An 11,326-nucleotide genomic window follows, 5' to 3' on the forward strand; every position below is an offset into this window, starting at 1 on the left:
GCGGTTTCCCCTTCCTTTTCTCCCCCATCTGCAGCTCCTACGTCCAACCAGGAAACCTAACCGCCTCGGGGGAGGAGGAGGCGGCCAAGAGCCGAGCGGCTGCAGGGACGCAGAGCGCAGAGCACAGCGAAGGCGGGCGGGAGCGGATGGCAGGCCCCTCCCGGCCGCCGTGAGCTCCACCTACCAGCGACGGGGCGCGGCCGACACAGCGCGCAGGCCCGGACCGCCCAGCCGAGCAGAGTTTGGACCCGGCGCCGCCGGACCAATCAGAGCCTGGGAACCAAGCCCGCCTCGGCTTGTGAACCGGAAGGGACTGGCGCCTGGCGCAGTGGGCGGGACGAGTCGCTGCCTGGACCCATAGAAAGGGAATCCCACGACTGTAGCCAATCAGAACGCAAGCCTCGCCGGGGATTTAGCTCAGTGGTTCCAGCGCCTGCCTCGCAAGCGTAAGGTCCCGAGTTCGATCCCCCGTACCAAAAAAGAAAACAAAAAACCAAAACAAAACCACACACAGAACGCAGCCTCGCCCGAACCAACCAGCCGGAGAGCGGAAGCTCGCGCAGTCACATCTTCCCTGCCCCGCCCCCTCCGTGTTGCGGGCCTGGCCTCTCCCGGTGCCCGCGGGTCACGTACCAAGCGCTGGCCAGAGATATCCGGGCTCGGCCCTGGGACGAGGGGAGCTATGGGCCGCAGGCGGCAGCAGAAGCCTGGAGTCCGGCGACAGCTCAGGGACAGGGATCTATGGCGCCGCCGCCAGAGGGGAGGGCAAGGAAGAAGGGCGCAGGGCGACTGCTAAGATCAGGGTGAGGTCGCGAAAAGCTGGACTTAATCTTTGTTCTTCCAGAGAGATGACAGGCAGTGACCGCGGTGGACACGACTATGCCTTTGTGAGACCCCATAGGGACGGTGTGACATGCTTGGGCAGTGTGGTGACTCAATGGGACAGATTTTAAAGTTCAAAACAAATTTAAAAGGGCCACAGATGGAGCCCAGTCCTCAGTACTGGTGCAAGGAAGTTAATGCAGACCACTAGCTACATTTAACACGGACAGAACTGGGCGTCAGCAGTGACAGAGACACCAGCTACTAGACCGTGTAAAAAAGGGCCCTGCGGTGGCGCACACCTGTCACCCCAGCCCTCAGGAGGCTGAGGCAGGAGGATCACCCGAGTTCGAGGTCAGCCTGGGCTACACAGTGAGACCCTGTTGCAAACAGCCGACTAATTCTTTTTGTTTGTTTTGAGTCAGGGTTCGACCCCAGGCTGGCCTCGAATTTGCAACAATCCTCCTGCCTCAGCCTCCTGAGTGCTGGGATGACAGGCGTGCACCACCACACCCGGCTCTGCAAACAACCAACTAATAATAATAGGAGGAACAGTGAGAGAGGAGGAAGGAGTCATTACTATCTGATTAATTTCTCTGTCAACCTAACTGTACTGAAGTCCGTGAGTTATTTTCAAGCAAGTGGCCAGGGCAGCGAGTAACCTACGAGGCTGGGGCCTAAACACAAGGTTGGGTGAGGGCTGGAGCTGGGGGTAAGAGCGGGAGACCCCATGCACGCAGCGCATACACGTCCCCAAGGCCTCGCGCGCAGCTTTATTGGGACATCTCGAGGGCTGAGGCAGATGCACAGGCCCTAGGAAGCTGAATCGGAGGCCTCTGAGCTGTCCTTGACATCCGTGCTTTCTGTGGTCTCGCTGACCTCACTGAGGTCCTTGCTGTCCCCACCGCTGTCTTCGGCGGCCAAGGCCTTCTCCTCCCTGCAGGCCTCTCCTGGGCCCGGCAGTGGGACACCTTTGCCCTCCGCCTTGTTCTCGATGGCACCCAGCACCACGTGCCTGCTCTTGTCCTTCAGCTCCAGGTGCCGCCTCAGCTGACGTGGGAACAAGGGACAGGGCCTAAGTCTCCAGGTCACAGCAAGGGGGCCGGCCAGGCATGGGGAAGACTGCGGCACCCCAGCCCTGCCTGTCCCTAGACACCCATCTGCCCCTCAGATCCCATCCAGGTGAGGCTTCCTGGCAGTGGGCTCTGGATCCCATGCCCTCTCTGTTCTTTTCTTTTGTTTTTTGAGACAGGGTGTCACTATGCAGTTCAGGCTGGCCTCACACTCGATATGTAGCCCAGGCTGACCTTGAACCCACAGCAATCCTCCTGCCTCAGCCTCCCAAGGGCTGGGATGACAGGCATGTAACCACAATGGCTGGCTTCCAATGTTTTCTCTAAAGGGGGCCAGGGCCACTTCCCCCTGCATTGCTCGGGAAGCCCCAGCCACCAAGGGCAGCCCTACTTGGGGCCCTCTGGGTGGGCTCACCTCATCGGCCATCTGGGTGAGGTCCCGCTTCATGGCATATGCATCTTCCCCATCTGCGTAGTACTTGGGCTCCACCTCACTGATCCTGGGGCAGGAAGAGGAGCCAAGCCTGGGGTGGCTCTGGGGTGGAGCAGCAAGCCCAGCCCCAGGACACCCTTTCCCAGCAGCCCCATCTCCAGCAGAGGCAGTGCCCTGCCCACCAGCCTTCCCTGTGGCCCGTGGGAACTCAAGCCCGAGTCACCTCGCCCTCCCTTCCCCGCCACCTGTCACTGGCAGGTGTGCGCACTGCTGGACTCAGGCCCTATCACGTGAGGACTTCGCATGAAGCACTTCCCACCGGAAGCACTCTGGGATTGTTTGGCAGTACTGAGGTTAAACGCAGGGCCTTGGCACTGAGCTACATCCCCAGCCTTGTTTGGTATGGCTTCTTTAATTTTTGAGACAAGGTCTCACTAAGTGGCTAAACTGCCCAGGGTGGGCTCAAACTTGCAGTCCTCCTGCCTCAGCCTCCACCCGCTAGGATTACAGGCGTGCACCACCATGCCTGGCTTCAGACGAATTCTTTTTTGTTTTATTTTGGTTTGGGATTTTTGTTTTGTTTTGTTTTGTTTTTGAGAAAAGGTCTTGTTATGTAGCCCAGGCTGGCTTCAAACTCAACTCTCATCTATCCTCCTGCCTCAGCCTTCCGAGAGCTGGGAAGACTGGTGTGCACCAAGTGAGGTTCGCCCCCGTCCCTCCCCCTGCCATCTGGAGCCCTGCTTCTCCGGCTCTCTCGGCTGCCCTGAGCCTGCACTGCAGGACTCCGTGCGCCTCAGCGCCCCACGAGCAGACCCCGTGGCCCCACCCCCAAGTCCTGCCCCTACTTACTGAAAGTTGAGGGTGTTGGAGTACAGGTGCAAGGCAGCCCGGTTACTGCAGGGAAGAAGACGCTGCTGAGCTGCACGGCAGCGGCCAGTCCGGCCTCCCTGCCATGCCGTCAGGATCCCCCCCAGCCCCGAACCTCTTCCGGAAGGCGTGCCCAGCCCACCCCAGCCCAGCCTCCACCTCTTCCTGACGTGCAGGGAGACGTATTTGGCATTGAAGTTCTCGATCATGGCTCGAGAAGCCTGGTCCATGAGCTTCTGAGCCAGGCCTAGGCGCCTGTGGGAGCGCTTCACGGCCTGGAGGAAAGAAAGCAGCACAGTGGGCCCAGGCACCCCAGCTCCCCTACTCCCACCTGCCAGCGGCTGGGGTGCCCCACTCACCAGTGAGGTGATGTGTCCATGGGGTACGTCATCCGGGTCCTCTTCCCTGAGCCAGGAAGGAGATGGGTACAAAGGTGAGCAGTGTGGGCACGGCCACCCTCCGGGACCTGTGCTCAGCATTGAGACTGCCCCTGTGCTGCTCCAGAACCAGGCCCTAAACCCCACCCTGCAGCCATCAGACATGTGCAGTGTCAACAAACAGAATACTGCTCCATGACTCAAAACAAATTAGCATAGCCTGTCATCTCAGCACTCAGGAGGCTGAGGCAGGAGGATCACCATGAGTTCCAGCCCAGCCTGAACTACACAGTGAATTTGAGGCCAGACTGGACTACATAGCAAGACCCTGTCTCAAAACACCAAAGAAAACAACAACAATAATGATAAGCTGTGAAGAAAAGTAATAAGCCATCAAGCCACAAAATGACCGGGAGGAACCTTAAACACATGTTGCTAAATAGAAAAGAAGCCAGTCTAAAAGGTGGTGACTTTACCCCCACCCCCCACCCCCAGTACAGCACTGTGGAGAAGCCCAAGCTGTGGGCCTGCACAAGATGCGCGGCTGTCAGCAAGTGGCAGGCAGCACAGCACCGCTGTTCCGTGGGACACTGAAGGTGCAGTGGACACTCAACTGTCCAGACCGAAGAGGGAATCGTGAAACTGGATAACACAGGGACAGTGACAGCCATTGGTGGCGGGACCAGCTCGGGAGCTGTGCCCAAAGGAGGGTGCTTGCAGTTCCCACTGAGAGCCTGGGGTGGCGCCAGGTGACATGGTCCCAGAGAAAACCACAGGGGGATCAGCTCAGGACCTAGGTAACAAAGTCTTGCTGCTGGGTCCCCACTTTCACCAAAGGTGTCATCTGATATAACACATTGATGCTACAGCAATTGGAAGGAAGAGCTTACATGAAAACTCTTTGTGTCCACTGCTCAATTTCTCTGTAAACTTTAAGCTGTCCTAAAAAACAGCTTAGTATTATTTGTTTTTTGAGACACGGTCATGTCCGCCTCCCGAGTGCTGAGGTGACAGGCGTGTGCCACCATGCCCAGACGGTTTCGTTTTTTTGTTTTTTTTTATTTATTTTTGGTACCGAGGATCGAACTTGGGTCCTTGCTCTTGCATAGCAGGCGTTGAAACCACTGAGCTAAATCCCCGGCCGGGTTTAGTATTTTTAAAAACCCACAGCAGCCCTTCCCAGACACGGTAGTCTTGGCCTCACCCCTAGGCCCAGCCCCAGGCTTGTCCCTTCCTCCTCGATGACTCACATTTTAGCCAGGACGTACCCCACAATCTTCCCGTTCTCATCCTCAGCAATGTAGGACAGCTGGTGGAGGAGGAAAAAGGAAGTGAAGAAAGGCCACATTGCCCATTTGGGAACCCACCACCCACGCGTGCTGTGTGCCCCGCTCTTGACAGCCGGAAGCTGACCAAGTGGTGTGAGTTGTATGACAGCCTGTGACCCGGGCGAGGGCCTTGTCCTTGTGAGAGCCCTGCGCCCCGTGCGCGGAAGCCCTCCTGGGCCGAGCGCGCACCTGTGGCCAGGAGAGGCCATGGTAGAAGTAGTACTTCATCTGGTAGTTCTCCGGCAGGCAGAGGAGGTTGCAGTGCTGCATGTTCATCAGGTCCTCGGGCTGAGGGGAGGCAGCGGGGAGCGGACGGTGAGGCTCAGCTCCCAGGCTGCCTGGGCTGGGAGGCCTCTGTCCGCCAGCGGCGCGGCCCGCGACCGCCGGGCGCAGCGGCGCTTCCCGAAGCCCACCCCGAGAGGGTCCTGTCATCACGCGGACGCGACAGATCGGCGGCCCCAGCCCCGCTCCCCAGGCCGCCCTGCGGGTCCCCTGGGAGCATGCGCACGCGGCCACCAGCCGGCGCCCACGCGGCGCGGACAGCCTCCGGGCCCAGGCCCTCACCCTCGCATTGCGGATGTTCATAACGGCGGCGGGGGTCGCGGGTCCCGGGGGGCGTGATCGCGCAGTCAGCTGCGGCTGCGCTCCGAAACGACACCGGGTCGGCCGGGTCGGGGCCTGAGACAGGATGGCAGGGGCTGCGGCGGAAGAGGAGGCGCGCAGTGAACCCGCCACCGGGCGGAAGTACGCGACCACCGGACCCGCCTCCCGGCCACGCGGCCCCTGCGCGGAGTGGCCCAGTGTGCGGGGCGGGGCACGCGCGGGCCAATGAGCCGGGCAGACGCGGGGCGAGGCGATGGCCGGCGAGCGGGGGGGGGGGGGGTCAGCGGGCTGCGGGACGCGGCGCCGAGCGGTGACCGTCCCTCCGCCCCGGTCCCGGCCCCGGCCCCCAGACGCGCGCACACGGGCAGGTGCAGCAGATTCAGCTTTATTCCGCGCCTCGGGGGGTGGGAGCGGCGGGCGGAGCGCGGGGGGCACCGGGGTCCCGGGCAAGGCGGCTCAGCAGGGCGCCCAGTATCTCCTCGCACATGGCCAGGCACCGCGGCACGTGGAAGCAGCCTAGGAGACACAGGCATGTTGGGAGCGCAGGGGTGCCCGGGGCCGCGAGCCCCTGCGCCCCACTCACCTTTGAAAGGGCCCCCCTTGATGGTGAGGGCGACCTTCCCCTCTCGGTTCAGATAGCCAAACCATTCACCATGGTCGGGATCGCGAAACTGGATAAGGAGGAGACGTGTCAGCCAGCGCCTGCGGTCCCCACTGCAGCGCTGTGCCACGGCCGGCCTGGGGAAGGAGCTACGGGGACAGAGGGTCTGCCGGGTCCCGGCTCTGGCTCCTCGAGCGGGCGCCTCGCAAGTTGTGTAGCCTGCGCTTTGTGCTTCAGTCCGTGCCAGGAAACCTGTAACCAGCGACTCGACGCCCCGGAGACTTGGGGCGCATCACACAGAGCCCCGCTCCTGGCTGCCTCCCTGCGGCCTCTCTTGCCCAGGCTCTGTGCCCGGCTGCTCCCAGTACAAAAAATGGCACCTGTCCAGACCTCCGGCGCACTCGGGCCTCAGCCACACCCTTCTCTTTCTTGGCCAATAAAGTTCCCAGAACAAACCAGTCCCACCAAAACTTACTGCCACACCCCTGCTGGGCGTGGAGGCGCACCCCTGACATGCCAGCATTTGGGAGGCTGAGGCAGGAAGATCCCAGTGAGTTTGAGGCCAGCCTGAACTGCATAGTGAGGCCCTGTACCAAAAAATAGCCACCAGGTGTGGTAGTGCACAGCGGTCATCTCAGCACTTGGGAGGCTGAGGCAGGAAGACTGCCACGAGTTCGAGGGCAATCTGGGCTACAAAATCAGTTCAAGGCCAGACTGAAATACATGAATCTCTGTCAAAAAAAAAAAAAAAAGCCCAACAGAAAAATAAAAATGAGTTAAATGGAACTACTTCTCAGAAAGATCATACAACAGACCAGTCACATGAAAGTCCACTGTCAAAACATCCCTTAAAATTGTGGCCCATGACAGTTGGCATATCCTCCAGGAGCGGTGCAGCAGCCCCCTCTATCAATGCTACCTTTTGAGTGACAATGCCTGGGTCCCTGTCTATTTTACCACTCCATATCACCCCATTGTACCAAAGTTTGCTTTCTGCATTGTCCTGCTGCTCCGTGATCATGAGTGAGTGACCTGTGGATTTTTTTTGGTAACTGTTTAATGTCTTCTTGCTCTTGTTTAAGCACATCACATCCCTGTTTCATTTTTCTTTTTTGGTGGTGGTGGGGCAGGGTCTCACTATATAGTTCAGGCTGGCTTTGGATTCACTGTTGTTTTCCAGGCTGGCCTCAAACCCACGGCGATTCTCCTGCCTCAGCCTCAGGAGTGTTGGGATGACAGGTGTGCACCACCACGCCTGGCTTTCCCTGTTTCATTTTATAGTGGCTCCTAGTGGCCTTCCTAAAACCATAGTGTAAAGACAGCCCAGCCCGATACACTGTTTGGAGATTTGGACAGCGATGGCTGGGCCGGCCACAGTGCCCAGGTCTACATGAGCTTCTTTTCCACCTACTTGGGGGTCTGGGAGCCCCTGGCTGGGAAAGGGTTCCCACCTCCCAGCTCCTTGGTGTCTCCAGCACCGGCCCCTCTTGGCTCCTCTTCTCCACTCGAAAGCTTACTTTGCCTCACAGCTCTTAGTATTGTCTATGTTCTTTGTTTTGGTTTTTAGAGACAGGGTCTCACTATGTAGCACAGGCTGGACTTGAACTTGTGGCAGTCCTCCTGCCTCAGCCTCCCGAGTGCTGAGATTACAGGCATGGGCCACCACACCCCACTCTGTTTTTTTTTTTTTTGGTACCGGGGATCAAACTCTGGACCTTGCGCTTGCAAGGCAGGCACCGGAACCACTGAGCTAAATCCCCGGCCCTACCCACTCTGTTTTTGAGACAGGGTCTCACTATGAAATTTGAACTCACTGCATAGCCCTGGGTGGCCTCAAACTCCCAGCGATCCTCCTGCCTCAGCCTTCCCTGCTGGGGTGACAGGCGTGTGCCACCATGACCGGCCCTCTTTTGGTTTTTTGTTTTATGGTACCGGGGATCAAACTCGGGAGGAACCACTGACCTACATCCCCCGCTCTGGTTTTGTTCACTGGAAACTCACAGGGATCCTCCTGCCTTACTGTCCAAACACTAGTAGTGTTCCTGATTAGTATCATCTGTATTCTTATGACACCTAAACTCATGTGGCCAGCCCAGATCTCTCCCTTGTCAGTGTGTGTGTGCACTCGTGGTCCTGCAGATTGAACCCAGGAAGTGCTAAGCTACACCCCCAATCGCTTTTAATTTTGAGTCTGGGTCTAAATTGCCCTGGCTGGGCTCAAATTTGAGATCCTCCTGTCTTAGCCTGCCAGATGCTGGGATTACAGGCCTGCACCACCCTGTCTAGCCCTCCCCCTCTGAACTAGCCTCACTCCCAGGGCCACCAGGCTCCTGTGTGAAGGCTATGGAGGCTCCCTGGGGACACGTCACAGACAGTCTGCCTATCCTCTCGTGAGTCCTCAGACCCCCTTGCTGGGCCTCCACAGGAAAGAGGCCGCAGGGCCCCTCCCACTTGATCATTTTCCATGGTCCTGCTGGGGAGGGTGACCTCGGAGCTCACCTGGCAGAAGGTGTACTCCGCCACCTGCTCGAAGAGGCGCAGCAGGGCAGGGTCCCCGCTGTCCCTGTAACCCATGAGGAAGGCGATCATGGCTTCACTGTGCGGCCACCAGAGTTTCATGTCCCACTCGAGCTGGGGACAGAGCGGAACCGAGTGGCCAGGCGCCCTTCACAGGGACATCTGGCCTAGTCTTGCTGGCTCCTTGCCTGGGTACCTTGGGGGTCTCAAAGGCCCCTCAGAATGGCCTGGACACACCTAGGTGGCCTCCTAAAGGGCCGGGGCCCCCCATCACTGCAGAGCAGCAGCAGGATTGTGCCAGGGCACAACGGGTGACTGGGCTCCTTGTGGCAGGGGGCAGAACCCAGGGCTCTGGCTTCACATCCAGCCGGTGTCCCCTCTAAAGCCAGGCTGATGGCAGGGCGGCCCACCTGAGTGGGGCAGAGGCCATCGACGTCCTGGAAGTAGAAGAGGCCCCCATGCTCGGGGTCCCATCCGGAGTGGAAGGGCAGCAGGAGGAACTTCTCGATCACATGGGCTCGAAGCGCAGGGTCGCCTTTCCTGCTGGCATAGCCGAGCAGGAACCAGCCGGCCTCCAGTGCGTGACCTGGGGAGGGGTCCGCATGGGGGGTGGCGGCTCATAGCCCCAGCCGGACCACACCTGAGCCCCTGGCTCACTTCACCCCTCACCTGGGTTCTGGTGTCGCCCCAGGCAGCCAGGGAGCTCCCGGCCGTCCTCAGACACGTTCTCCAGAACCGCGTGGCCGTCCCTCTGCAGAGGAGGGGCAGGAGGTGGCTCAGTCCTTGGCTCCCAATCCCAGAGCTCAGGAACGAGGCTGCCCGCCCGCCAGAGGATTCAGAACGGTAGGCTCGGGTGCCCAGGGCCTCGGAAGGATGTGCATCAGGCCCCACCTGGGCTCGGACCCCTCCCTCCAGCCCCGCAGGCACCTGGAGGCACCCCCAACCTGGACGTGCCGCAGAATCCTCTGGGCGCACCAGTCCCCCAGCTCGGCGTATCTGCCGGCCAGCGCCTCGTCGTGGTCCCCGAGCTGCGCCACGAGGCTCAGCAGCATCATGGGCACCGCCATGGGCTCGGCGGCCAGGGTCCCCGAGAGCGGGGGCCGGCCCAGCCCTGACGGGTCTTCCCGCACCCAGCGGACGACCTGGTCCATCATCTCCGTGGCTTCCCTCTGCGGGGACCGGGGGATGGGGACGGGGCGAGGGGAGGTCGGGCGGGGGCTGCGTCCCGCGGGGCCCCTGGGTGGGAGCGCTGTGTCCCGCACGCACCCCAAGGAGACGTCCCCGGGGCGCTCTGGGGGCTCCCTCTCTGGGGTTCGGGAAGGGGAGGCTGAGAGGTGGAGGAGGCTGGGAGGCGGGGAGGGGACCTCCTAGTCGTGGTCCGGGCGCAAGCACCTGGTAGCGCGCGTCCCCCGTCACCCTCCAGAGCGCGTCCATGGCCAGGGCGTAGAAGCACTCGCTGAAGATGGTCCGCTGCACCTTGACAGGGCGGCCGTCCCGGGTCAGCGCAAAGGCGCACTTCTGCTCCGGAGGCGCCACCCGGGCGCAGCGCAGCAGGAACTCGCCACCTGGTGGCCACGGAGGGTGTCGCGCTCGACTCGGGTCAGGCCCCTGCCCCGCGCCCCCGGACCGGGTGGGCACGGTGAGGCCCTGGGAGGAGGAGCAGAAGGGGCACCTGCTTTCGCAGCGTCCAGAAGCTCCGACCTGCGGAACCGCTCGAACTTGCTGTACAAGTGACAGTACATCCACACCTGCAGGTAGAGGGCTGCTGGGCTCCGGGCCGGGCTGCGGCGGGGGGACGCGGGCGCAGCACATGAGGTGTGGTGCTGGCTGGGACGCTCCCTACCTGCCTCCCCTGCAGCCACACGTACTTGAGGTCGTCATACACCCGCCCGTCGCGGCCCAGGCACGTGAGGAAGCCCCTGTGGAAGCGCAGGGTCAGCGAGGCCGGAAGGAGCCCAGCCAGCACCCCCGGGAGTCGCCCTGGGGAAAGGCAGGGGCTGGAGACCGGCGGGCAGCGCACCCGTGCTCCCGGTCGTGCGAGTGCGCAGTCCAGAAAGCCACCACGCGGTCCAGCTCCTGCGCCACGCGCTCCTTCCAGGCTTGCAGAGCCTCCCGCTCCTTCTCCATGTCCTGGGGGAGACTCAGAGCTCGAGGCGCCAGTCCCCACGCGCTGCCCACTCCCGGGGTGCCGGCCCGGGGACCTCCCGCCTCTGCGCCGGCTCCTCACCCCACCGCCCTCCGGGCCCCGCAGGGACAGCAGCTTCCCGAGGGCCGGCCACTAGCCTGTCGCACTCCGAGACTCCTCCAGGAAGCCAGACAGAGCTGGTTGTGGTCCCGTGACCAGCACTCAGCTGACCGAGCTGTGCCCCACCCCCTCCTCGGGGTGCCAGGGGGCGGGGAAGGGAGGGGCTTCTGAGCCGCCCCCCCCCCCCGCCGCCTCCGCGCTCCGTCTCTCCACCCTCCTGGTCGTCGGGCCTGGGATCGGGCAGAGGCTCCCGGTGGCATCCACCTGGCACCCTAGGCGTCTCCTGGTGGGCAGTACGGGGCGGGGACGGAGCTGGCAGGATGAGCGGGGAGCGCGGCCCGGGGTTCCCGCAAAGGGCAGCAGGAGAGGGCCCCCTGACCCTTGTTCCCCAAGGTGGGCACGGCCTCTGTTGACTCCGCTCTCCAGCCACTTCAGCAGCCCATGGTGGGCACCAGGGGCT

At 61.6% G+C, this 11,326-nt stretch overlaps 2 protein-coding genes across 10 annotated transcripts; both read right to left on the bottom strand.

Moving 5' to 3' along the window:
- Positions 1-1,577: 1,577 nt before the first annotated feature.
- Positions 1,578-5,999, bottom strand: Naa10 (N-alpha-acetyltransferase 10, NatA catalytic subunit). 2 transcript variants are annotated; one of them, XM_087204099.1, is made up of 9 exons: positions 5,864-5,999; positions 5,465-5,598; positions 5,090-5,188; positions 4,841-4,881; positions 3,555-3,600; positions 3,355-3,470; positions 3,178-3,222; positions 2,311-2,395; positions 1,578-1,872 (listed from the first exon to the last, which is right to left on the bottom strand). In XM_087204099.1, exons 2-9 carry the CDS (start codon positions 5,483-5,485, stop codon positions 1,636-1,638), a joined length of 690 nt encoding a protein of 229 aa, XP_087060225.1. In that variant the 5' UTR covers positions 5,486-5,598; positions 5,864-5,999; the 3' UTR covers positions 1,578-1,635. The 2 variants fall into 2 exon arrangements, with proteins under 2 accessions (XP_087060225.1, XP_004875029.1); XM_004874972.4 differs by having other exon boundaries at positions 4,823-4,881.
- Renbp (renin binding protein) lies at positions 5,873-10,997 on the bottom strand. 8 transcript variants are annotated; one of them, XM_004874967.3, is made up of 11 exons: positions 10,905-10,997; positions 10,642-10,751; positions 10,465-10,540; positions 10,294-10,369; positions 10,014-10,186; positions 9,566-9,790; positions 9,291-9,372; positions 9,032-9,207; positions 8,604-8,735; positions 6,087-6,174; positions 5,873-6,019 (listed from the first exon to the last, which is right to left on the bottom strand). In XM_004874967.3, exons 2-11 carry the CDS (start codon positions 10,746-10,748, stop codon positions 5,889-5,891), a joined length of 1,266 nt encoding a protein of 421 aa, XP_004875024.1. In that variant the 5' UTR covers positions 10,749-10,751; positions 10,905-10,997; the 3' UTR covers positions 5,873-5,888. The 8 variants fall into 8 exon arrangements, with proteins under 8 accessions (XP_004875024.1, XP_087060208.1, XP_087060209.1 ...); XM_087204082.1 differs by having other exon boundaries at positions 10,294-10,403; positions 10,490-10,540; positions 10,905-10,996; XM_087204083.1 differs by having other exon boundaries at positions 10,294-10,403; positions 10,490-10,540; positions 10,849-10,963.
- Positions 10,998-11,326: the final 329 nt, after the last annotated feature.

This window comes from Heterocephalus glaber, unplaced genomic scaffold (genome assembly GCF_053883595.1).
Source record: "Heterocephalus glaber isolate CG9 unplaced genomic scaffold, H.glaber_assembly_v1.0 deba00001861, whole genome shotgun sequence".
Taxonomy (NCBI): Eukaryota; Metazoa; Chordata; class Mammalia; order Rodentia; family Bathyergidae; genus Heterocephalus; species Heterocephalus glaber.